Genomic DNA, 26,987 nt, shown 5'->3' with positions numbered 1-26,987 from the left:
AGAAACAGATGAGCAGGTGAGACCGTGGCCAAAAAGGCAAGAGAAAGGCAAGGTGTGAAACCCAGAGTTCCAGAGAGGGATTGTTTCTGCCTGGGACTTAGGGTGTGGCAGGCCTGCAGGGGAGGAGAATCGTCTTTCCCACTGGGCTTGGTAGTGTGAGATGCAAGCCTAATGCTGCTGGCAGCCTTTTTGTCCCCACGAGGTGTGAACTGGCCTGAGAACACAGCAAACGGGCAGGGCCGAGGGACGTGAAGCATGATTCCTGATGACACCACGCACCCTAGCCCCCGAGTCCAGCTGGGCTCCATTGACCTTTCAGCTGTGTGAACCAGTGAGTTCCAGATTTTGCTCAAGCCGTTTCCAGTTGGGTTTTCTGTCACTTGAAATCGAGAGACTCGTACTTAAAGCAAGTGACGGCTTTTATCGAAGGGATCCTCCCTTCATAATCCTATTCGGAGGGATGACAGCACGAAGGCAAGACCTTCAGCACGGTAATTCTGTGAGTCTACATAGTCTAGAATTCCAGAGAAGGGTGGAGGGGCAGACAGGAGCCTGAGCCTCCCTCGCTCTCTGGCTGATACACCCTGTGTCTCAATCAGTCCTTCCACCTCCCTTCTCTGCCTTGGATCTGCTCAACTGGAAACCCAGGTCTATGTCTGAATGCTGTTATGTCTGCAACACTAAATGATGAACTTGGCCCCATCCTGCTGTTTTGCCGACGGATGAGAAAGCTCACACGCACGTACCCAGGGGTAAGGGCTGGCACTTCGGGTGTGGTGATGAGCGGTCGTGCAGATGTGTTCCAGAAGCATGCCGCTTTTGAGGAACTCCAGTGTGTTGAATTTCTCAGGTAGCGCTGGTTTGAGCTTGTTATTCATTATGCTGCAGTGCATAGTTTTACTCAGAGTCCTGTGCCATCCTGCTGAGCAGTTACAGAATCTAGAAAGTGCAGAGTAGTGAAGTTGACCGGGCGCCTGCCGGAAGAGCTGCACCTGCCCACCTGCTTCCGGCTGTCTGGTGCTGTTGACTCGACATGTCAAGGTCACCCGGGAGTCAGAGTCCGGCTGATGGGTGGTCGCAGGGAGTATCAGCCTAGCACAGCGCAAGGGCACAGCCCTTCTCAGGCCTGGCAGCTTTTTCAGCTTTTAAGGATGTGTTGGAGATGGGATTGATTGATTCTAAACAAAGGAGGGCAGAAGGCTTCAGCTTTTAAATCTGCATTGCCTCAAACCCTTTCACTGCAGGGCTCACACGTTCCTGGTGCAGGAGATTTTCTGGGCAGATGGAGGTATCTGCACAGTGAGGGTTCACTCCCCAGCACCAAGAACCCTGAGCCCTCTCGAAGGCCTTGCTGTGATCAGCCAACACGCAAAGTGCACGTTACTGGCCACGCCGTCCCCGTTGCCGACAGAGACATGGGAGGACCCATATGGGCTGTGGGGTGACCCCTCTGAGTCCTGGGGGACTAATGCATTTGAGGCTCTAGCTTAAGACTCACTCCTTACCATTGCAGTCATGGCATGGCAGGGGGCGCTCTTTAATCTTGTTACTGTCGACCGAAAACACGCACAACTGAAAAGTTGAGAATTATGTTTTATTCCGAGGACTTTCTGAGGACTTCTGCGTTTCTTGCTAATGCACCCTTAGAAGATATTAGTGTTGGGACAGGATCATTTTGGCCTCATTCCCTTACCACCCCTACACCTAGGAAGTATATACTATATTATAAAAGAATATTTTGCCAGAAAAATTAATGTAGGAAGCTTTCAGTATTAGTGATATCACCTGTCACTATAGGTCATACGATCCTTTTTGAAGGTTCTTGGTATTTGGTTTTATTGTTCCTTTTTTTGCCTTCTCCTCAGAGTTCATTCCCCAAGGGGCCCTACTGTCCTTCCATGCAGTGCCCCTAGCCCAGAGCCCTGAAGTCAGCCTCTCAGATGGCTCCAAAGAGGTAAGGGGGGAGCCAGGATATAGAGGAGTTTTTGCAAGAAAAACCAGGTAGTCGGAACATCAAAGGGTTACTGTTAATTAAAGCAAACCAGACATCTCAAGTGAAGGAATAGAGCGCTTCTCTCTATATGGGCAGATGCAGGAGTCTGGGCTCATTGAGATCGTTCCTTTGATCTGCACCTTAACTATCTAGGGCCAGTGTCGTGTCCTTTCCCATCCTGAGTCTCCTCAGGGTGCACGTTTGGGGGTGGCTGCAGTGGCTGAGAGCTTGGTGGTGGGCATCCTGTTTGCTTCCATCCTGAGTTCCCTCAGGGCGCACCGTCTGGGCGGCTGTAGTGTGATGGCTTGATGGCTGCCACATCCTTTGTCTACTGATACGGCAGGTGCCATTTTTCATTCACAAAACCCTGAGCGTATTTCCAAGGCTGGCTTCAGTCCCTCACTATTGAAAGCCAAGACCTGACCCAGACTTTGCATGTGGTTGCTGTTTCGGGCTTCATGATACTATTGGCTGATGAGTGAAATTAATGCATTATGTGAACATAGGAAGCCGTGCTCTTTCTTCCTTGCCGCTTTGGAAACATTCTGCTATCATCACTCCATAGGGTTTAGAATGCTCTTTCGTGTCTGGATTACTGAGTTTGCCTCTCTCTGTAAAGGCAATTAAGTAGACAGATGCTCCCCATCAAGCCTGTTTAAATGAAAAATGACCAATAATGGAAAAATAATCGCATACATGAGAATTAGAAAAAATATTACCCAATAAGAATAACGGCAATTTAATATATTATATTCCTTTTCTGATTTGTAATGTCTTACTAAGTTACATTTTAAAAAATTATTTGTTTTGGAGGTTGTGTGGTTGGAGGTTAATTTCCTAGAGACAGGGAAGGCTTTGGAGAGAGGTGTACTTTGAGGTTTGAGAGAAAGTTCTTAGTGGATTTTAAAGAAAATTGCATAGAAAATGAAAATTTAAAAACGATTAATTTTAAGAGCCGTCCAAACGTAATAGAACGCTAGCTTTCTAGCCAAAGTTATCATGGGCAAAGGAGAGCCACTTGGGAAGCCTTCCGAGGAGGTTTTCTTGTCATTGTCACACTGTCTGGGGGAAAAGCCGGGGCAGGTGGCAGACACTTGGAGGAGGAGAATGAACTCATTTTCTGTTGACTCTGGTCCCTGTGCTCCCAGAGCCAAGACTCAACACAATTTTAATATTTAAAATTAAATTTGAAAAACACTGTTAGAATAAAAAAAATACGATTTCTTTTTCCCCATAAAAAGTACTGTTGTGGTGATATCAAAACTCTTTTCTGTTCATCCATTGTCAATCATGATGACCCTGGGTAACAGGCCTGTTACAAGGTTAAAGTGACATCTTAGTTTTTTTAATTTTGTAGTAGACTGCCATAGAAAGGACTCTGTATTTTAATTTCCTACCAAAAGTGCTATGTTTTAGTTGCGATTTTATGCACTCAGAAAACTGAGGATCCGAAGGATTATGTGATTCTCTCCTTTACATCCCTCAATAATTTAATAAGTCATAATGAAATGCCCACGGTCGCGAGACCCCTCCACAAGACCACCAGAGACAAGAGTCAAAGCCAAACGGCAAGGGTCATTTATCGCAGGTTCGAACCTGGACCTCCGCGCACTCGTTGCCGGTGACGCTAAGAGGTCCCGATGGAGTTTAGTACAGCTCTTTTATAGACAGGTACAAACAAGCTCGGGACTTTCTGCGGGGCTTTCCAGGGGTGGGGAGTACTGATTGGCTAACTTTTAAACAAAGACACTAGTCACTGATTGGTTAACTTTTAAACAAAGACACTAGTCACCGTCTGATTGGTTGGATGGTTGCAAAAGGGGGTTCAGCAAGCATAGTTACAGAAGCGAGAGCGGCTGGTTAAGTTTCGGTTTCCTGAGGTTTTGTTTCTCAATTAGAAATACTTAAGATGGGGCCATAGTTACAAACAGTACAAACAGGAAGATGGATGCAATCCTAGCAGCGCTACGGCCTAACGGCAGGGCATCAATTCAGTCCTATTTCTACCAAAGTAGAGCATAGCCCTTCAATAAAGCAAGTGAGAAACAGAAGTCAGATTTATCAACGTAAAGTTGCAGTCTTATTCTTGGGGTTCCCCTGCCTTATTGTTTGTGTATTGTTTCCAGGCCGAATTATTTTGCATAGGGTACACCATCATTACAAGTGCAAACATGAGGGCTTCCCTGGTGGCGTAGTGGTTGAGAGTCTGCCTGCCGATGCAGGGGACACGGGTTCGTGACCCGGTCCGCGAGGATCCCACATGCCGCGGGGCGGCTGGGCCCGTGAGCCATGGCCGCTGAGCCTGCACGTCCGGAGCCTGTGCTCCGCAACGGGAGAGGCCACAGCAGTGAGAGGCCCGAGTACCGCAAAAAAAGAAAAAAAAAAAAAAGTGCAAACATGAGATGTCAAACCTGCATAAATACCTTTATTTATAATTTTAGTCAGTGTAACTGATTTGACCAGGTGCCACATGGTGATGGTAGAATTAGGAGCATCCTTTTAGTTGAACTTGATTTTGTAACAGATCTGAAGACTGAGTGCGGGTGAGGTACAATGTTATACTTTAGGAGTGAATAAAATAGCAAAGGAAAAGTGAAGTCCATCTCAGCGGAAAACAGAGCTGTTGTGATTTTAATAAGTGCCACATCCCTTGAGGACTAAACAGCACCGTGTCTTAACGGGCTTCATGTTCGGAGAACGTGTCTTCTCGAGTTGTGTCTCTCCTGACACAAGTGGCTGTGAAAACGGAAGGATCTAGATGTAACTCACCAGGGCTGCGCATGTCACTGCAAAATCCTGCAGTCCTGTTGCCAAGGGTGACGTTTCTTTTTGCTTTGTGCTCATCTTGATCCAAATTCTGTGCGTACCATTGGTAACTAATGAAAAAATAAACGTGTCTTCATCCCCAGGAGAAATAACACCCGGAACTCTAAATAAAACACTGTCAAACATTGGGCCTCTTTTTACCAGGAGGCTGTAGCACCCAGAAATCAAAACCTTGAATCAGTCATGTTAATCCTGGGGAAAAAACCAGCAACACCCTGGTCATTTAATCCTTACGAATCTGCTACAATCCTCTGCATCTCCATCTTTTCAGTTCCCCATCTGGCTGACTCTTTGCCCAACCACATGCAGCTAGATCTTTTTATTACTGTTTTTATTAGTTGCATTTGCAGAAAGAGAAGAAACACTTTTCACCCCCTAAATATTTATGACTTCCCAGTGAATGAATAGTTGGACTTCTTCTCCTGTATTTGGAGTGCTGGAGAGTCTTGGATTTTTCTGACTGAAACGGGAGAAGTGATCCTAATTTGTGATGCAAGCAAGTTAGGGTGAGAGATGAGAATCTCACACGAATGCATTGTAGTCACGGAATTCAGGCCTGCTATTAGCTATGGAGATTTTTTAAATTAAACTTTTTTTTTTTTAAAGCTAAGTATAGATTCACATGGAGTTGAAAGAAAGCATAAAAAGAGATCTCCCCACGTACTCTTTATCCAATTTACATGTGTTAACGTCTTGTAAAACGATCACCAGGATATTGATGTTGGTCCAGTCAAGGTACAGACCATGTCCATCCCCACAGAGACCTCTCCTGCTGCCCTTTGATAGTCACACACTCTTCCTTTCTGCCCTTCCCTCGTTCTTACCTCCTGTCAACCACGAATCGGTTCTCCAACTCTATAATTTTGTCATTGCAAGAGTTTTATATGAACAGAATCATATAGTGTTTAAACCTCCTGGGATTGGCTGTTTTCACTCACCGTAGTTCAGTGAAGATTCTTCCAGGTTGTTGTATGTCGGCAGTTTGCCCCGTTTAATTGCTAAGCAGTATCCCATAGTATGGAAACCACAGTCTGTTTAACAACTCACCCACTAAGGGACATCTGGGTTGCTTCCAGTTTTGGGCTATTATGAATAAAGCTGCCAGGGACATTTGTCTATGGGTTTTTGGGTGAACATAAGTCTTCACTTCTCTGGCATAATTGCCCAGGAATATAATTGCTGGGTCCCATGGTAGTTTTCTTAAAGAAACTGCCGAACTTTTTTCAGAGGAGTGACACCATTGTACATCCCCAGCAGCAATGCGTAAGGATCTAGTCTCTCCATATCCTTGCAAGTATATTGATGTTTTCACTATTTTATACTTTAGCCATTCTGATGGGTGTATAGTGATATCTCCCTGTGGTTTTAATCTTCATCTCCCTAATGACTTATGACATAGAACAGCTTTTTCTGAGCTTATTTGCCATCAGTATGTCCTCTTCAGGGAAATGTTTGTTCACATCTTTGCTCACTTTCTAATTGGATTCTTTGTGGGTTTTTTGTTTGTTTGGTTTTGGTTTTCTTACTGCTGAGTTTTGAGGGATTTTTATATATTCTAGATACTAGCACTTTGTTGGATATGCGGTTTGCAAATATTTTCTCTCAGTCTGTACCTGGTCTTTTCATCCTTTTAACAGAGTATTTTACAAGGCAAACGTTTTTAAAAAGACGTTCTTGTCAAATGCACATGGACAGTTCTCCAGAATAAACCATGTGTTAGGCCATAAAACAAACCTCAATAAATTTAAAAGGATTGAAATCATGCCACATATGTTCTTCAGCTACAATGGAATGAAATCGGAAATTAGCAGCAAGAGGAAATCTGGAAAGTTCCCAAAGAAGTATAAAGTAAAGCTACTTAAACAACCAATGGGTCAAAAAACAAATCACAAGAGAAAATAAAAATATTTTGTGATGAATGAAAATGAAAACATAATATATTAAAACTTACGGTATGTAGCAAAAGCAGTGCTCAGAGGGAAATTCATAGCTGTAAATGCCTAAATTAAAAAATAAGAAAAATCTCAAATCAATAAATTAGTCTTCCATGTTAAGGAACTAGAAAAAGAAGAGCAAACTAAACCAAAGCAAGCAGACAGATGGAAATAGTAAAGATTAAAATGGAGAGAAATGAAATAGATAATAGAAAATCAATAGAAATAATAAATTACACCAAAAGTTGATTCTTTGAAAAGATTGACAAAATTGACAGGCCTTTACCAAGAATGACCAAGAAAAAAAGAGAGAAGACTCAAATTACTAAAATCACGGAAGTGGGGACATTACTAGCAACATTACATAATTGAAAGAGAATTCTATGAACTACCGTGTACCAACAAATTAGATAACCTAGCTGAACTGGAGGAATTCATAGAAACACACACCCTACCAAAACTGACTGAAAAAGAAATGGAAAATCTGAATAGACCTATAACAAGTAAAGGGAATTAATTGGTAATCAAAAAACTCCTAACAAAGAAAAGCCCAGGGTGAGTTGGCTTCCCTCTGGAATTCTGTAAAATGTTTTATTTTATTTATTTATTTATTTCTTGCGTTACGTGGGCCTCTCACTGTTGTGGCCTCTCCCGTTGTGGAGCACAGCCTCCGGACGCGCAGGCTCAGCGGCCATGGCTCATGGGCCCAGCCGCTCGGCGGCATGTGGGATCCTCCCGGACCGGGGCACGAACCCGTGTCCCCTGCATCGGCAGGCAGACTCTCAACCACTGCACCACCAGGGAAGCCTGTAAAATGTTTAAAGAAGAATTCACATCAGTCCTTCTCAAATCTCCCAAAAAAGAGTGGAGGAAGGAATAGTTCCTAAATCATTCTGTGGGTCCAGTATTACCCTGATACCAAAGGCAGACAAAGTCATCACAAGCAAAGAAAACCTTAGACCAATATCCCTTATGAATATAAATGGAAAAATCATCAAAAAATACCAACCCGGATGAAACTTGTGTATATATTCAACTTAAAAGGTGACAGTGTCCTTCTTTAGTGTCTGGCTGCCTTCTCGATGTTCAGATTTCTCTAATGCTGCCTGCAGCATGAAGAGAACTGCTGCAGGAAGGGGGACCCCTTCCAGGGCCAGTGAGTGGGCTCTTGTCTAACAGTCAGAAATGTGTCCGAGGAGACACACATGCTGACAAAGCAAGAGACTCTATTGGGAAGGGGCGCCTGGGCGCAGAGCAGCAGCGCAAGGGAACCCAGGAGGACTGCTCTGCCACGTGGCTCGCAGTCTCGGGCTTTATGGTGATGGGGTTAGTTTCCGGGTTGCCTCTGGTCCATCATCTTGATTGGCCCACATCTGGTCTGACTCGGGGTCCTTCCTCGTGACGCGCGCATCTCTCAGCCAAGATGGATACCGGCACAAAGGGTTCTGGGAGGTTGGCAGGACATATGGGCTGGTGTCTCCTCCCTCCTTTTGACCTTTCCTGAATTCTCCTGGTTGGTGGTGGCTTGTTAGTTCCTAGTTCCTCACCAGGACTTCCTGTTGTAAGAGAACTCATGCCAGTGGCTACTCTGGTGCCTGGCCAGGGCGGGCGGGTTCAGTCCATGGTCCCCCTCCCAGAACAACAGTCCATCCATCCTGGCTTTGCTGTATCAACAGGCATTCCAGCCAGTCGCACTTCCCCATCAGAAATGGGAATACTTCTCCCATAAATTGTCTGTGTGTGCTGACAAACTGGAACCTGAAGCAGTAGAATTAAGTAAATTACTGTTAAATTATTTAAGCTCCTCAGATGAGGCCACATAAGAGAGAAGGTGCTGGATTTAGACTAGGGAGGGAAAGCTTGAAGGGAGGGAACCAGCCCTGCCGTATTAACATAAGAAAGGGATGCTTTGAGTAAGTCAGTTTCTCTGGGAAGACCAATGATATTACTAGACTCTCGGCCTGTGGTGCTCAGGACAGCGTGGCCTAGCAATGAGCCTTGGCTTTGCCAGGCAGGGGCTGAGAGCACACACCGCAGACGCCCACCTGACCACACCAGCATTCTGTACTTCCCCTGAGATTGTGGAATGAGTCGGGAGCCCGCTTCTTCTCCCTGAGCAGCAGAACTGATGTTCATGCAATAGGAGCGTGAAGGCAGAAATCCAATTACTGAGCTAATTAGCACCTTTGAGTGGTAAGCACCACATTTACAGGAGGAAAGCACTGGAGATAAGCTCAGAATACCCAGTATCATTGACAGTTGGCCTTCTTAGTCTGGTGGCTGAGCCAGAGGCCCTGGGGCACACAGGCAGCCTAGCTTAGTTACCGCTGAGAAGTTTAGCACTCTGCAGCCAAAGCCTTTTGCAGAGATAGCCTAACAGTTAGCATAGCTTTAGAAGGTGTTTTAATTCCATAAGGAGTTTGGTAAATGGCTTTCTTTTGGCGCAGTCCCACTTTAAAAATTGTTTATTCTGCTGCTGAAAATTCCATTTGTCCTCGGTCTTAAGGTGAAATTAAAATTCCATTTAGGGACTAACTATGCCGACATGGGATTCCAGCCTTCATTAGAAAGAATTTTGTTGTTTGCTTTATTTTCTGCCACCCCAGGCTCTTTTATTTTCAAAGCCCGTCTGAGGGGATTTGCAAGGAAACTGAAGCAGTAATAGAACATTGTGCTGGGGTTAATGGCCTTTTTGAGCTGTAACAGAATATTCCTCCTTTCCAACCCATCTGTAGAGTCTGTTTTACAAAACTCAAATAGGATCCTGCCTAGATGGTTCTCAAATATCTGAGACATAGGAGGAAATGAGAATACTTTTTTTTTTCTGAAGACAAACTTTCTTATTTATTTAAAATACAGATGCATCTAAGCATCTTTTTAATCTGCTCTGATTCCCAAGAGACAAGTTCACGACTAAGCACTAAAAAGTGCTCGTCATTTAGTTAATCGCACTCAGTATGTCAACAATCACATTGAAATGTCATCTAGAAGCAGTCTCCTTTTTTCTTAGCAGGTGTTATCAGAGAAAAACACTTCAGAAGCAGTATTATCTTTGACTATTCATTTATTTTGTCAACAAATGGAGTGACTGCTGTGTGCCAGATGTCAGCAAAATGGTACCTCACGGTCCTTAGGGTCTGATGTAAGAGGCAGGTGTAATCAAATTATCATGTGAGAAATGGAATATTGCTGAGTATTTGGGTCTACTTTTCAAATTAATAAATGCAATATTCTTTAAAAAAAAAAAAAAAAGAAAGAAAAGGAAGTGGAATATTTCCTGCCATGTCAGTAAACAAAGGATGTCACAGTCACCAGCAATTGATGGTGAGCTGGTGAGCCCTGAGGGAACTCAGGAAGGAAAAGAATACCTGCCATCTAGCAGCCATCAGACCGCAGCCTTTCCCTACAGTGAGCCCTGAGGAAACTCAGGATGTGAAAACACAGGATACTGGCCCGAGATAGCTGAGGTACACATCAAAGGAATGATTTCAGTGAGCCCAGGCTCTAGCATCTGCCCATACACAGAAAAGTGCTAAATTCCTTAACTTGAGATACCTGGTTTTCTTTAATTAGCAATATGTCGTTCAGACTACCTGCCCTTTGTTGCAAAACTTCTATCTATCCTGGCTACCCCCTCACCTCCTCGGAGCGGTCGGTCGCTTGGGTTTACTTGAGATGCTGCCTCCCTGGCTTGAATTCCTAGAAATTCCCCCCAAATAAAACATAACTTTGAACTTTTAGGTTGTGAATATATATATATTTTTAGTTGACACACACAAAGATGTGTATGATGTAGAGTGAAGGCTCCAGAGGCCGCCCACCTGGGTCCAGATCTCGGCTAGACCACTCACGAGCTCCGTGACTTTGGACATTTAATCCACGGTGCCTCAGGTTCTTGCTCTGTGAGAACAGGTATATTCACCTAAGAAGGTGGTTGTGAAGATGTAATGAGTTAATACAGGTGAAGTGCTTACATGAGTAAGTGCTACATAAATGTTAACGGTCAGCTTTAGCGGTAATATTAACTGTGACACGTGCTCCAAAGGAGAGGTATGAAGGTGCACACAACACGTGAATCTCACCCAAAGCAGGTGCCAGGAAGGCTTCCCTGAGAAGGTGATACTTAGCTGGACGGGAAAGATTAGAGGAGTCAACAAGGAAAAGTGGGTGGAGCTGGAAAGGAAGTCCTCCAAATAGAGGACACAGCAGGTGTAAAGGATGCAGGGGAGGGAGGGAGGGAGAAGGAGGTCAGGGCGTGTTGAAGGCGCGGAAAAAGAAAGCCAGGGTGGTTGGAGCACAGAAAGCAAAGGGCAGAGGGATGGCAAAGTCAGGGGCCAGACGTGGTAAAGATCGGACCCTCATTATGTTCAAACTTGTATGGTTTAACCATATGAAATTGCCATTTTTGCAGGTCATAAACAGTTGAATATCATCAACTTCATGTGGTTGACGTCAGTTTCACATTTCATCCTTCAAAGGATGACGAGACCACCACTCAATGTCTGAAATAAGTCAAAGCTGGTCCGGCACAGTCCCCAAGCAGAGCAGACTGTTGCACTGATAAAGGGTTTTCAGGACATCTGAAGGTCAAGGGCCGGTGAATTTTACAGACATAAGTGGGCTGATACCCTCTGCAGGGCAGTCACTTGGGGAGTGACTGTTGACCCCTGAGAGGTCTGGACTGAGTCTGTCCCTCACCAGCTGACTTTCAGAAGCAAGGGGCCACCATGGGCTGGCTGGCTTGCTTACCAAAGCTGTAAGTTGAGGTGGGTTGTCATAACTGCAAAGGTTTAAAACTGGTTCTGGCGGCCACTGGTTACCATGGCTACAGACAATCCACCTTTTCCTGAGCTTGTGAGAGCTGTTTTTATTCTTGTGGTTCAGCCTAAGATCTGTAAGAATGGGCCCAACTCTTGAAAGCAAGTAGTGGAGACATAGACTACTAATCGTGAATTTTCTGGAATCAATTTGAAAAGAAAGATAGCTATGTGTGCACTGCTCTGAAGTTCTGAAGGTGAGTGACAGTCCATTGGCAGTTCAAACGCTTGCTTTCATTTTGTGGACCGGGTGCTCAAAACTGATAAGATTGAAGGCCAATCTCCCATATCCTAAGTGCTAGTTATCTCTTCCCTCTGTATTTTTCCCTCCCTTCCAACCCCTCCTTCTTCCGACAGCCTTGTCAAAGTGGAGCAAACACCCTAATACGTGAGCTCCATCTCCCCTGCATTTCCCACTCACACAGCTGATTCTGTGAGCCAACTGTCATTTGGAGGGATCTAATCAGGACCTCTTCCCCTTTTGTGGCCCCCTTCTAGTACAAGACGCATGGATAATTCCAACACAAGACTGGTGGTCCAAATTGAAAAGGATCCAGGTAAGAGGATGTCTTCCTTCTCTCTTTTTATTTATTTATTTTGTTGTGTAGGTGGATTCCTTCAATCCAAAAAGGGGAATTAAGTACTCACTATTTTTTAATCATTGTGGAGACAATGCATGCTGACGGTAAAAATAAAACTGTGCAAATAGAACTGATCAAGTATCCTGATTTGGTTTAGAAATGCATTCCTCCATTATTTAGAAATGATTAGATATCTTTTCAGTATCGAATGACCCTGTTAATACATTTTAGTTTGTGTATGCTAAACGTCGAATATAGACAATAAACCTTGGTATTAGTCTTCTGGCAAAATTTGTTTTTGAAAAATGTCAGCGTTATGATGTCCTTAAAGGCAAGCAATTCCAGGATCCAGGATCCAGAAGTCTTCAGAAACTTTGTACCACATTAAGCTATGGAAAGATTTACCTGCCAGAAAAGTACTTTTTTCTTCCGGTAATCTATTTCACTTTTAACCATCCGACCTCTTTTTTCCTCATATCAGTATGCAAATTTCAACTATTCTGTATTTTTATCCACCTCACTCTCTCTCTCCCTTGGGCCAAAAATGTTGTCTAGGAAGAATTGTGTCATGCTTATTAGCTATGTTTGAATTGCGTATACATAATTAGTTTGAAATCATAATTTGGAACTTGAAAATACCTGAAGAGACAGGTTTATTTTTTTGTTTAACTTTACGTCAGCCCAACTTTCAGGGGGCATGGGTTGGGGTATTAAGTATCTCTAATGTGGATCCGTGGGACTCTGTAACTTTGCTGGGCCATTGATATTAGGCATACGGACAGTTTCATAAGTGCATTGCACCTTTAGTTCATAATTTTGTCTCATTTTAATCTAATTATACAGATGTGTGGTCATGGTGTTCTAAGCTCTCCACTTTTAGTGGTATAAGTTCTTTTGTTTTATTCGAATGTCAAACAGTTTGAACAGTTAAGCAAAAGTTAATTCTCTCATTCAGGCCTTTCCTTTAAAAGTGCTCGAGACTCAAAGTAATCTCTGATTCGTGTCTCAGGATACATGCTGGTTCATCATAGAAAATGAATATCATGGCAGGTCAGGAAGGCTTCATCTGCATAGAAAGTTAAGCATACTGATACTTTATTAGGCAACATGACCTGACTCAGTCCACAGGACAGTTCATTTATTTCCGTTGATCATGATTAGGTTATAAATGCACTAATTTCAATTCAGCTTTTAACTGGCATGAATGCCTAGCAATGATGTCCATAGTTTGATAGTGTTATTTTGTAGATTTCTTAGCGGTGGATCAGTGATCTTCCTTATGCGGATGCACTTGGGGCCACTCTGCACCTTCCTGCACCTCCATTCACGCTCTGGTTCCCAAGGGTACAGAGCAGGGAAGCTCCGTTCAGATCTCTAGGCTTTATCTCGAACTTCCCTGAACCTCTGTCTCTACTCCAATAGCTGGAAGGGGTCCTTGAGCTTTGCTTTAGGCCTTTTCTCTTTGGGGCAACTCTATGCTCCTCTGACTTTCCAGAGCCAGAATTTACTCCCCAAAGAAGAGATGCTCTTAAAATAAAAGCACTGATGGCAAACTTTCCTCCTAGCCCCTCCCAGCACTTCTAACACCCCCAAGACCACAGACCAGGAGGACTTCCCAGTTTACCCATTCTTCTCAGAAAAGGTTCTATCCTTCGTCGTGAGAGATCTGACAGAGGAAATAAAAGGAGTCTGGGCCCAGCAAGGAGATGACAAGAAATGCACTACAAAGCCCCAGTTTCATGCCCCTGAAACACACTAGCCTTCCACTGGGAAGCAGGGCAATCGGTCACTCCATCTCCTTTGCTGTATCCTTCCTCCTTCTTGGGGTCCTGACCCACCCAATTCGAATGGCTAAGGTTTAAACAAACAAGCAACAGTTGACAATACCAAGTCCTGGCCAGGATGCGGAACAGCTAGAATTCTCAGTCCCTGTGACGGGGCTGCAGAACAGTCCAGCCACTTTGGAGAACAGCAGTGCCACTCCTAGGGGTTGACTCAAGCGCAATGAAAGCGTGTTCACATAAACTTCTCTTCATGAGTGTTGTGTGTGGCTTTACTCATCATCACCAACACTGGAAACAACCCAAAGGTCCTTGAGCTGTTGAATGGATAAGCAAACTGTAGTAGCTGCATACAGAAGAAACAGAACAGACTGCTGCTGTATACCACAGTATGGATGAAACACAAATGCATCATTCTAAGTGGTGGTTACGGGACTAGAAGCATATGTCAAGACTCATAGGATTGGACGCTAAAAAGGGTGAATTTTACTCTCTATAAGTTATTCCTCAATAAGTCTGAGTTTGATATACATATATAACTTAAAAACAATAAATTGCCTCAATATATAATAATTTATATCTATGTATATAATATATAAAATATGGGTTTGTATATATATAGATTTGTGTATAATATATAATATTACATATAGATTTGTATATAATATATAATACTAGTAATGGTTATGAATATTGTTGAACATATGTATATATACTGTTTATTTTCTGTATATAATATATAATACTAGCAATAATTATTTATATTGTAGAATATATGTATGTATGTATATATATGTGTGTGTGTATACACACACACACACACACACACACACACACACAGTTTATTATCTGTAAATTATATCTCAGTGAAACCCTGGAGTCACTCGATGGGAATGTTCTCAGAGGCAAAATTTCTCTTAATGAAGCTGTATCATCTATGGTGTTATCTATCATTCAACAGATAGTTAGTGATTCCCTACTACGTGTTAGGAATTCTGCCAGTATTGGGATACAAAAATAAGCATATTCAGTCTTCCTTCACTGTTGGGTGCATTGGAGAAATCGAATGTTAATCAAATAACCATACAAAAAAACAGAAGTCAAATTCCAACTGTGACAAGTGCTTCAAAGCAGAGGGTCACAGTCCTGACAGCCTGTAACAGGGGACTTGGCCTGGCGAGGTGGTCAGTGAAGGCTTCCCTGAGGTGGCCGTCGAGTGGAGGTCTGAAGAATCGTAGCGGTAATAAGCCAGAGAGCAATGGAAGGAAAACCCAGGCAGAAAGATCAGTGTCTGCAAAGGCCTGGGGTGGGCGGGGGCCTGTGAGTCACTCAACTGAGAGAAGTTCTGTGTTGCTGAGCATGAAGGAGGAGGAAGGGGTTAGTGGGAGGTGAGGATGGAGAGTGAAGTGGGGAGCAGACCGCACGGCGCCCCTGGTGTGACCGTCCACGCTGGGTTGATCAGGGCTGTCCTAGCTTCTTCCTATGAAGGATAACTTATGGGACCCTATTACAGGCGATGTTATAAAGTCGTCTCTATCTTAAGAGCCCTGAGAAACCACTTTGAATCCTGGGCTGGGGGGTCCTGGACGGCACCTTCCCCTTTTCCGTCTGGAAAGCTTGTTCTGGCTTTGAGGTAGAGAATCGATGAGGGAGCAGGTCCCAGTGAAGATGCATAGGTGAGTCACATGACCACTGTGGTCATCTACTTGAGAAATCATGGAGCTTGGAATAGGGTAGGGGTAATGGGAATGGAGAAAAGTAGGAAGATGCAAAAAAATACTTGAAGAAAGTAAAATTGAGAGGCTTGGGTGGGAAGGAGTGGGAAGAAAGATTCCTAGGTTGTGGCCGACTGGATGGTGGTGCTGTTGGCTGAGGTGGAGAGCGGACGTGGGGACCTGACCTGGACCACTGCAGGGGGAAGCATCTGAAACATACAAGAGATAGGTCCACGAGGAAGTAGACGGGTCAAGAGCCCAGGCCAGAGATCTCAGCTGGAGGTAGGAATTTGTCAGGTGTCTCGTTTAGACAGGAACTCAATCCATTTGTGCAGATGACATTGACCAGAAAGAGTATAGCGGGAAGAAATAGGAGGGTGTCACCACCCTGACGGGCGAAGTGTCTGAAGATCTGATTCACCCCTAGTCAAGGGACAGCTCCCTGTCTCCCAGGTCAAGCACGTTGGAGTCGGACTCACTGGGCATATTATTTCTCGTCCTGTCTTCAGGGAGCGATGGCAACAACCTCAATTCCATCTTTTACGAACACTTGACAAGGGCCCTCCAGGAGTCCCTCTGTGGAGACCTCGTCCTTGGCCGATGGGGTAACTACAGCTCTGGAGATTGCTTTATATTGGCTTCAGACTACCTCAATGCTTTCGTTCACCTGATTGAAATTGGCAACGGTCTTGTCACCTTTCAACTTCGGGGACTGGAATTCCGAGGTAAGAATCTCTTTACTGTCGAGGTTGTCGGCAGTTAGTCATTTGAGTTAATTACCGTGCGAAGCTTTAATAAGAAATCACCCTTAAAAAGGAAGAATGGAACGCCTGCCCTACAGGATGAGAATTAGGGAACTTGCTACCATCACTTTGTTCCATGTATTTGGATATAACTAAACCCCAGTCATCTGAGGTAATAATAAGGTGAAACGTCTGGTGTAAACCTTCAGAGTTGCAAGTCAGGGTTTTGGTTTCATTCCTTCTGGGAAAAACTCAGAAGCAATAAGCGGGTGTGGACCACATGGAACCTGGTTCCTTGGGTTACGAGTGTCATGGTCTATTGTGGGTAAGTCATTTAGTGTCTCTTAGCTTTTTTTTTTTATCATCTGTAAAATGATAATAAGAATGGCTGCCTCATAAAGTCGTTGTGTGATTTAAATGAGATCGCGTACGAGCAGGCACTACACGAATGCTTACTGCCCTGTGGTGACTGAGTTGGCCTGAATCTGGGAAGTGTGACTCTGGTTTTTCCATGAATCAGACGCTGCAGTTGTGTCGCGATCACGCAGGGATCAGCGTCACAGATGTACTCATGGGCCCGTCTCCTGGGTTCTTTGTTTATCCTTGATTCATACACGCCTTTCTCCAATACAGCCCTCCCTCTGTGTCAGGCAATGTTCTAATGCTGGGGATGCAATGGGCACGTGACCTTGAGTGTTACCCTCACGACGTGGAAAATGAACAAGTAGACAAATGAGCAAAGCAGTCACAGCTTGCAGAAAAGGTATAAGGAGGTGAATAAGGGTCTGTGACCGAAATCACTGCAGAGGGCGAGGAAGTGGTACATGAGATGGGATCGTCAGGGAAGGATCCTGAGGAGAACAGGAAGAAGAATGTTCTAGGCCCAGAACTGGGAACTGCTGAATATCTGAGTCAGGAGCAACTGGGGAGGAATGACCTGACCAGAGAGGGTGGGAGGCCGGGTCATGGGGGCCTCCTGGCCAGGGGGAAGGGCTGCATTTTTCTTCTGTGCACAGTGGGGAGCCATGGAGGGTTCTGACCTAGTTTGCACCTGAAGAGCTCGTTCTGGTAGCCGTGCAGAGAGGGTGCCAGAGGGGGCGAAAGCAAAAAAGGGGGGGGACCGCCTAGGAGTGTCCTGTAGTCACCCCAGCAGGAGAAGATGCTGGAGGCACAGACATGCTAGGAGGCTCGGAGGTGGACGGGCCCATGTGTTGGGGTGAGGGAAGCCGGAGTGCTCAGGCTGCTCCCCGCTTTCTAGGTTGAGTGCCTGGTGGACAGGGGTGCGTTTACTGAAGCTGGGAAGCCTGAACGAGGAGCAACACTTTTGCATTTGAGGATGCAGCCAACAGCTCCATTTTGGGTACTTTCAAATGCGCTTGATTCATCCACGTGAATACGTCAGGTAGCTAGTTGGGCGTAAGGGTCTAATATTCACTTGGGAGACGTTTATTCAGCACTGCTAGTACTGCTAGTATGTCAAGCACTGGCTTAGGCGCTTCGAGTACAGAAGTGAAGGCCCCGCCTTAAGGAGCTTGGAGCCTCGTTGCAAGGCAGACACGCGATGGGCAGTTAAGGCTCAGCGAGGTGAGTGGTAAGGTGGCACTGTACATGGGATGCTTGGGGGCCAGGGAAGGGGCACTGCAATCGGACGGGAGTCTGGTCAGCTCGACAGAGGAGGGAACAGCTGGTGTCATGACAAAGAGGCACGAAGGAGCCAGATGCAGTTTCCAGGTGGTTTGGGAAGAAGGGGTCACAGAAAATGCTAGAAGGGTAAACAGGAGTCAGGTCATGGCCATCCAGAACCTCACGGTGACTAAAGGACACCTTTCACCCAAGAGCAATTAGCCATTTCTTCACTTTTTAAAAACGATTACCTGAGAGGGTCCTTGTGCATCCTTAGAAATTCTAGGAATCTAATTTAGGGAGATTATTTTGGAAAAGGTTTTTGGGCTGAGGGAGTAATGATCAGATTGTACAGAAAAGAGAGGCAATGTTTCCCCGGCATTTTGCACAAGTGCCAGAAAATGCCACGGAAGGTGGTGGAAATTAAGTGTCTCTGGTGCAGTAATGTAATAGAATTGCCTATTTTGACAGCTTCCTGTTTTTCCCGAAATTCAAAGGAAGAAGTTCTAAGGTCTGCTGAGTTAAATCTGAGTTATTGTTATAGCACAAGTTCTGTGTGGCTTACAGCTTTTTTCGCAAGTTAACCCATCTTTGAATCGAAGGGGCTCAAAGTTAATTAGACTCTAGAAGTCGGCCAGCCCCTCATCACCAACAGGGGTTCTTTTTTTTTTGCGGTACACGGGCCTCTCACTGTTGTGGCCTCTCCCATTGCGGAGCACAGGCTCCGGACGGGAAGGCTCAGCAGCCATGGCTCACGGGCCCAGCCGCTCCGCGGCATGTGGGATCTTCCTGGACTGGGGCACGAACCTGTGTCCCCTGCATCGGCAGGTGGACTCTCAACCACTGCGCCACCAGGGAAGCCCAACAGGGGTTCTTTTAAAAAACGTTTTTTTTTAATTGATGTATAGTTGATTTACAATGTTATGCTAATTTCTGCTGTACAGTAAAATGACTCAATAATACACACATATACATTCTTTTTTATATTCTTTTCCATTATGCTTTATCCCAGGAGATTGAATATAGTTCCCTCTGCTATACAGAAGGACCTTGTTGTCCATCCATTCTCTATGTAATAGTTTGCATCTACTAACCCCAAACTCCTCATCCGTCCCTCTCCCTCCCCCCTCCCCCTTGGCAATCACAAGTCTGTTCTCTATGTCTGTGAGTCTGTTTCTGTTTGATAGGTAAGTTCACTCATGCCATATTTTAGATTCCACATATAAGTGATATCGTATGCTATTTGTCTTTCTCTGTCTGACTTACTTCACTTAGTATGATAATCTCCAGGTCCATCCATGTTGCTGTAAATGACGTTATTTCTTTCTTTTTATGGCTGAGTAATATTCCATCGTGTATATGTACCACATCTTCTTTATCCATTCATCTGTCGATGGACATTTAGGTTGTTTCCATGTCTTGGCTGTTGTGAATAGTGCTGCTGTGGACATTGGGGTGCATGTGTCTTTTTGAATTATAGTTTTGTCCGGATACATGCCCAGGAGTGAGATTGCTGGATCATATGGTAGCTCTACTTTTAGTTTTTTAAGGAATCTCCATACAGTTTTCCATAGTGGCTGTACCAATTTATATTCCCACCAATAGAGTAGGGGTTTTTAATCTACCACAGCGAATGTTTTGGTCTCACCTCATACGAATTGTTTTCTTTTTTGACTTAACCATTCACGTCTAGGGCTGGCTACCAGCCCTGGCCCCTTTGTGCGCTCAGCCTCCAATGGGCGGGATGAGGCATCTTCACAGCTAGGTGGTCTCCGGGCTCCAAAGGGGGGAACACAAACACTGCAAGGCCTCTTAAGGCCCAGCCTCCAGGACAGGCACCAAGTCACCCCTACCATCTTTCTTCGACCCCAGCCAATCCCAAATACAGCTCAGATTCAGGTGGTAGAAAAGGGGCCCTGTCACACTGCACGAGTCACTGGGGGCCAATCTTATAACATACCAGACTCCAGAAACGTCACTGGGTGAAATATGGAAGGAAGCTGGGGACCAACATAGATGTGTTGGGCATAAGACAGAGGCAGTGATCATGTAAAGTCATTGCCCAGGAATGACGTCTTGAGAAAAAAAGCCAGCTAGCCTGCCCCGATGCCCCTCACTCTTGTACAATACCTTTTCTTTGACCTAGTTCTGCTGGAGTTTGGAACACAGGGCTATTGAGAGGTCATATACCTTGACGAAATCTAAATTATGCTTTTGTTGCAGGAAGAAACCAGTTGACCTAAAAAGCCCGTTCTGTTTTCTATCTCTTTGCAGCATCCAGTACCGTATTCCCAGGGAAGATCTTATTTTCTTCTTCCTCTTTGGGTATTTCCACAAGATATATTTTTAGGACTTCACTTTTCTTTCTGTTTTCCCATTTTCCCAAATAGCAGGCTTTATTTTGGTCAAATTTTCACCTCCTTCAGCACAACCTGGGGCAGTCAAAATACAAATGCGTTAGACCTCTCTCCTGAAGCGTACCAAAGCCACCAGTGAACAGATGAGCTGCTCCCAGCACAAGTCAACTCTGACTCAGGAAGTGAACCGTACACCCTAGAGGAAGCGTCCACACGGCCGGGGGCAAGAACGTGCATCCATCTTTCACTGAAAGGGGATGCATTTGTATCCATAGGAGTTTTTAGTTGCAAATGACAGAAATCATCTCTGGCTAACTGAAGCAGGAGAAGGGTTTATTGGAAGCTATTACACAGGGCACAGACTCGCTGAGATGGCTGGGGAAGCAGGTTGGTGGCTATCACGCGAGAGCCTGAAATCACACGGCAGCGCTGAGCCTGTGAAGGGGTTGCACGTCAGCTGGTGGAGCCAGCACTACCCTCACATCACTGACGTCATGACCCTGGATATTGGATGCTACTGCTGTTATCACTTCTGCCCCCAAAACAGGATGAGTGGCCTCTGCCACCACCTCCCCTTCCAGAACGCTTTCCACGTGAGCCCTGCTTCTTTGTGTCACTAGCTCATGCGTCCACATCTGGTGTGGGTGTGTCTGACGGATAAGATGCTGAGATCGCACGCATGTGCTCTAGATGCAAAGGAGAGGAGGACAGAGAGGCTCTGACTTTTCAGTTCCTGTAGCAGGAGGTGACGACTCCCTCTCGCCGAGACTTATAACATGGGTACATTCGTTGCTGTCCTGCTAGTTGCTGTAATAGTTGAGTCCCAGATCTCAGGGGCTGACACAATAGATGTTTATTTTGCATTCACATAGAGTCCGATCAGTGAGAGGAGGTGGTGGGGTGAGGGGCTGGTACCATTCCACGCTGCCAGGGATCTTGGGCAGAAGAAGTTCTGCCTGTTCCCTAGAGCACGGCTTTCGGGGTCACCCTGGGCTTCGGTGTCAAGCTGGCAGAGAGTGGAAGATTGCGTGAAAGATTGTTATGGGCCAGTTCTGAACCTGGGATGCATCATTCGCTCTTAAATTCTGTTGTCCAGAATTGACATGACTATTGCGTTGGCCGAAAAGTTCCAAAACATCTTATGGAAAAACCCGAACCAACTTTTAGGCCAACCCAATGTAAGAGAAATGTTGTCTAGCTGAGTACCCAGGAGGAGAAGTAAAAAGGTTTGGTGAACAGTTAGCTGGTCTCCGGCACTGTGGGTAGTTTCCAAACAGAATAGGGGTTCAGATCCTGGGTAGCCCAAAAGATTGATCAGGGTTCACGGCACATCCTATTTCCACTGGATGGTACTATAGTGAATGATTGATACCAGTTCAAATCAAGAATACAAGCAAAGAAGCCACGCTCTCTTCTCCTCCTTTTGGCCTGTGCATCCCGGAATAGAAATACAATTTTTTGTTGCTGAGCGTGTAATGAAACAGGACTGTACAGCTGCTCTTGGGCTTATGAGTATCCCTCGCGTTTACCCAGCCAGAGAGCCCTGAAGGAAACCATTCAAGAGTTGGCTTTAAATCTAAGTCGAGGAAACGGATAATGCACTTTAGAAGGTCCACAGTGTGAGGGGCACCAAGTTCAAGCCTTTGCAAAAGAAACGGAACCCGTTGGATTGGAAAACGCATTTAACCATAATCTGAGTAGGTGGGCACAGAAAGAAGGGCAAGTGAGAACTGATTATCTGTTCAGTCCATGTCTGTTCTCTGTTAGTCACCCAGGTGACCTAGGTGGATGGCTTATTTCTCTAAAAGAGGAGACACATGAATGAGGAGGACAGAGCTGCCATCAAGAGCAGTCAGGCAACTTGAATACTGTCTTTAGAACCGAAGAAGAGAAGAACCAAGCATAGGAGCAAAAATAAGGGCATTGCAGGGAATCCTTTGTGACATACAAAGCGCTCTCTCACCTGTGCAGGTGACCTCTACCCTCAGAACGGCCATAATCCCAACGCATCCTCCCCTTTAACTAATGGGGAAAATCCAGGCTCCCGGAGATGAATTCTTATCCGAGGCTCACAGCTACTTAGTGGTAGAGTTGGGCAAACCCACACGACTCTCTTAACTTCTCTTTCTACCTGACCATTTCCTGTTTTTACATTCTTCCTTTCGGGTATTTGTTTGAAATTTGCACTGTGGTGTTCATTCAGTTTACTAAACACTAAGTAACTGGGGTATAATGCCTTCAATCACTTGTATAGCCTTGCAAAAGTTCCATATCATTTTCCCAGTTGCACAGAAAACGCCACTTTAGGTCAGGATGTTCAACTGGGCACACACGCGACTTGGCTTCTCAGAGTGTCAGTTCCTTCATCAAAGCCTCGGTGTGATTATAAGTTCTTTCCAGCTCTGACGGCCCATCAGTCCAGGAGATATAAAATGCTTCCACCATATCATGACTGGGGGAAAGTTGAACTTCTCCCTGCTGGAGTTTGTTATAATTTCCTCCCAGGGAATGGGTGTTGCTGGTAGATAGCCCAGTGCTTGGAACCACGGCTGGTGTCAAGGGGGGACGCTAAGTAGCTGCTGGCTTCCTGCTGGTGCAGGGTCACCAAAGGCAAGGTGGACATGCCTAAGCGTTAGTCCACCAGCTGAGGATCGGATCGGGCATCAGAAGCATTTCCATGACGACGAGGCGGCGTGGAGGAATTTCAGGCCAAGGGAAGAGGAGGGCTTGCTATGTGGCAGGCGATGGAATCCGAAGGGCTGGGAGGATGGAACCCACGGTGGGGCGTTAAAGAAAAGGCGTGAGCGTGGGAGGAGGACGGGGTAGAGAAGTAGTCCATCCCCAGCATGAAGAGCGCGCTTGAGATCAGCAACAATGACTTTAAAAGAAGAGACGTTAAGATTGCTCGTAATTTTCCCTAAGCCACATCCAGCTTCATGGGTGCAGGTGTGAAGGGCAGAGGTGCAGTTAATCAAGGCTGGGGTTGAGCCAGATGAATGTCGTGAAGGCAAGGACAAGGGTGTGATAGTGATTTTGATGCCTGGCCGTGGAATGTAAGCTGAGAAAGAAGGGCGGGGAGGGTGTGAGAGAGGTGGAAATACCACCTGGGGAGAGGACTTCCTGGATCTGGGGAGGGTACCAGGATGGTTGAAGTTGAAAGCGGAAAGGAAATGGTTGCTGGAGATGACGAGGTTTGGAGCAGATACTTACAGAGGGGAAGCACTTTGGGGTAATCCGGGTCCAGGGTTACAGTTGGGTGGAAGGTGAGATCATCGGAGGGTGGACGTCAGGTCAGGATGTCGGAAGGAGCATCTCGGTGGATACTGAAGTCCCCAGAGTGATGGCAGGAGGTACGTTGCAGAGTGACAGCGAGCCAGAGCCAGCATCTCCACGGAAGGACTGGACGTAACCTAGAGGGGCTGTAGAGGATGTCAGCAAGAGAGGGTGGGGCAGGTCCAGTGTGTCCCCTGAAAGCATCAGCTGGAAGTACTCCTGGGAGGCGTGTTCAAAGCAGTCCGTCCCACTGGGGAGCACTGCAGACCCACTGGGCAACAGGAGGGGTCATCCTTCCAGCCGAGCGCCTAGAAGAGAGGGGAGTACATTCAGAAAAGCTGGGAAATATATCTTGAGCCCCAGCGGGGGCCCGGAGAAAGAATTTCAAGGGTCTGTGGCCTGGGTGCGGACGAGGTGATGATTACGATGGGGTCAGAAAATGTAACTTCTAGAACAGTGTGGGAATTCGACTGCAGGCCTCCCTGGGCAAATGGCTTGAGCTGTAGTGAAACAATATTTTCTCATGGGACGATGAAGCGGAGTCTGTCATCTGAGGCTGCGTCACGTGCGTGGAAAGTTTCGAGGCTGCTGAAATGAAATTTATTTATGTGTGTGGATATGCCTGCAGCCTTCAATATCCCTGTTAGTATAGGACTGCTACGTTTTATCACAGTAAGATCTGTTTTCCAAAAATCATCTTAGGGGAGATCTTAGGAAATTATGTGTATTTATATACACAGACATATATATCACATATTTATTTATTGTATTACATATAATAAATATATATTTAAGAGTCATTTGATAAAGTGGGATTTTGGAACACTCAAGAAAAACGATATCAGAAATGCATTATGTTATGTGGACATTTACCTCTTCTATTATTTGTGGAACTACATTTTTCTCTGCTGATTTATTCATTTCTCACTATTTCCTCGCAATGAATGATACTGCATTTGTATATATTTTCTACGTTCCCATGTGATCAAATATTTCCAGTTTTTGTTCATATCCTAGTTCAAACAAGAAAACATAACCAATGCAGATTACTCTGTCCTTTTATTTAACACAGAGGGGCGGTGGTGAAAACGACGTTTGCTCTTAGGTGTTTGTATGTGTAGATTGTGAATCTTTGCCATCAGGACGAGATGCTGAGCATGTGGGCAGTCAGTCTGTGTTTGTTGATAACAAAACAAGTAATCACTTGACAACCAAAGCCAGTTTACTTTCAGTGTTCTCGCACAGTTTGTACGTTCAGTTTTTTATTCCTACAGGCTATGAAAAATTGACTAAGCCAGGTTCTAACAGGCTGTGAGACCCTCGAAGGCTGGGCCTCCTGCCTGTCTCCCCGTGCACTGACGGGCTCATGGAGGGATGCCAGGTAGAGGTTGGTTGAGGGAGGAAGGAGAGACAGTCTGAAGTTTCTTGAGCACCAGTTATGTGCCAGGTACCATAGTAAGCCCTTTGCATATATTATCAGAATATTCTTCGTAAGCAGTCTATACAGCAAGTAGGTATTATTATCTCTCTTTTAGACATGACATAATTGGGTGAATGAGGTTTAGTAAGTCGCCCAAGGCCACAGAGTCACCAGTGGTGGCGGAGGGGTAAACGCCTAGATGTGGCTGACTCCAAAGTCCATGACCTTTGTAGTAAATCCCTCTGCCTTGGAGGGAGGAGGGAGGAGGGAAGGAAGGAAAGAACGAAGGAAGGAAAAAAGGAAAGATAAATAAGGAGACAATATGGGGAAAAGAGAGCGAGTAACCATTTTTTGGTTGTTGAAATTCAAAAATAAAACTTTTACCTGAATATGCGGCGAAGTGTTAATATGGCATCGCCTCTTTTAGCAGCTCAGTTTCTTGAACTGCCAACTGCCTTAGCAAGTGTGAAAGCTGGATGGCTCCTGCAGAAGGAACATGGAAAGCAAAGGCATAGTTAGTTATCAGGATGTATCCCCACATTACCATTGGGTCTGGAGAATATCCAAAAAAAATGAGATATATGTTCCTGTCTGTGGAAATGTTATCAGCCCTTTCATAGTTAGGCTAACACCCCATAATCGCCAGCCTGCGGGGACATTTTAAAAACATCTGGGTAACCTAATCTTATCTAAAATCCAACCCAAACGCTTATCCTAACTGGCTAATCCACGTAGAGCCATAGCTCTCACTAATCTTGGAACTAGCTAGAATTCTGTCTTCTCTACGGCAACATCTAGGTCATTAGCAAGTCTTTACTTCTTTTGTCTACCCAGCTTGAGGAAGCTGTTAGGTCCCTAGGTTCCAAACTTCACCCAGGAAATAATAGGTTCTCCACTCAGAATTCCTCAAATTGTGTGACATGTTAGTAAACAAGACAAAGCCCTGCTTGTCCAGATAGCAAGTCTGGGAAAGGAGAGGGGCTTTCCTGGTGAACGTTAACAGAGTCTGCATACTTTAACTTTCCACACTCAAAAAAAAGAGTTTGTGGGAGAAAAGCCAGATAATACAACTTTGAATTAAATATTAGTCAGAAAGGGGCCAACTCAGTAAGGTTGAGTGCATTGGTTTTCTCACGGAAATGGACCAGGCGTGGAGGGAAGCATGTCATTCACAGGTATCATTATTATGTATATTTCCACTTTTCTTATGCTTCATACCTGCCCAGTGTAAGTCTCCCTGTGCACTGTGTGATTTTGTTTATTTCATTTTCTCCTGTGGGCTGGTAGAAAAAAGTAAATTCAGGGAACTTTTGTTTGTAATTGGTCAAGGCTCATGAGACACTGTGTGATAAGGGGAAAATACTGATTTTTAAATTCAAAAGACCACAGACCCTTCTACTGGACAAGTTGCTTTTAAGACTCAGTGTCCTTATTTTTAGTAGAAAAAATTACGTCTGGATAACCAGGTTGATGTGTGCAATCAGTGAGATGCTATCAGAGAAGTCACTTTTTAAGTTGGTATGTATCCCATAAAAAGATGATGTATTGAAATAAAAATTCTCTGAGAAAAACTGTTAGACCACATTCAAAATCTATCCTGCCAAACAGGTCATGAAAGAAGTTGTATTCCTATGAACAGATCTTAAAGCAAATTGAGGGTCCTTGGGAGAGAAAATTGTTATAATAAAAAACCTCTGCTATCCCCACAAAATCAAACATGCTGTAAACTACTTTAACATACTTTTCTTCCACTGCACACTGAGCAAATACACTTCTCCTAGGTTCTCAGTGTGACACTTAAAAGACACTCGGGTCGAATGTGGCCGAAGGAATGGAAATTGGGACTGGGGAGAAATTGTCCAGTAAAAGAATAAAAAACTAAACTCATCATTGTCTCGACAGGCCAACCCTGTTCCTTGTTTTA

At 45.0% G+C, this 26,987-nt stretch overlaps 1 protein-coding gene across 1 annotated transcript in view; it reads left to right on the top strand.

Moving 5' to 3' along the window:
• The window catches only part of PCNX2 (pecanex 2), a 279,402-nt gene that overhangs the window by 207,606 nt on the left and 44,809 nt on the right, over window positions 1-26,987 (top strand). Inside the window, exons 24-25 of the mRNA XM_032608446.1 lie at window positions 12,069-12,127; window positions 16,157-16,372. Coding sequence (XP_032464337.1) covers window positions 12,069-12,127; window positions 16,157-16,372 — 275 coding nt within the window. The remainder of the gene's footprint in view (window positions 1-12,068; window positions 12,128-16,156; window positions 16,373-26,987) is intronic.

This window comes from Phocoena sinus, chromosome 16, assembly GCF_008692025.1.
Source record: "Phocoena sinus isolate mPhoSin1 chromosome 16, mPhoSin1.pri, whole genome shotgun sequence".
NCBI classification, from domain to species: domain Eukaryota; kingdom Metazoa; phylum Chordata; class Mammalia; order Artiodactyla; family Phocoenidae; genus Phocoena; species Phocoena sinus.
The sequence above is the reverse complement of the archived record's forward strand: the minus strand, read 5'-3'. Positions and strand labels throughout refer to the sequence as shown.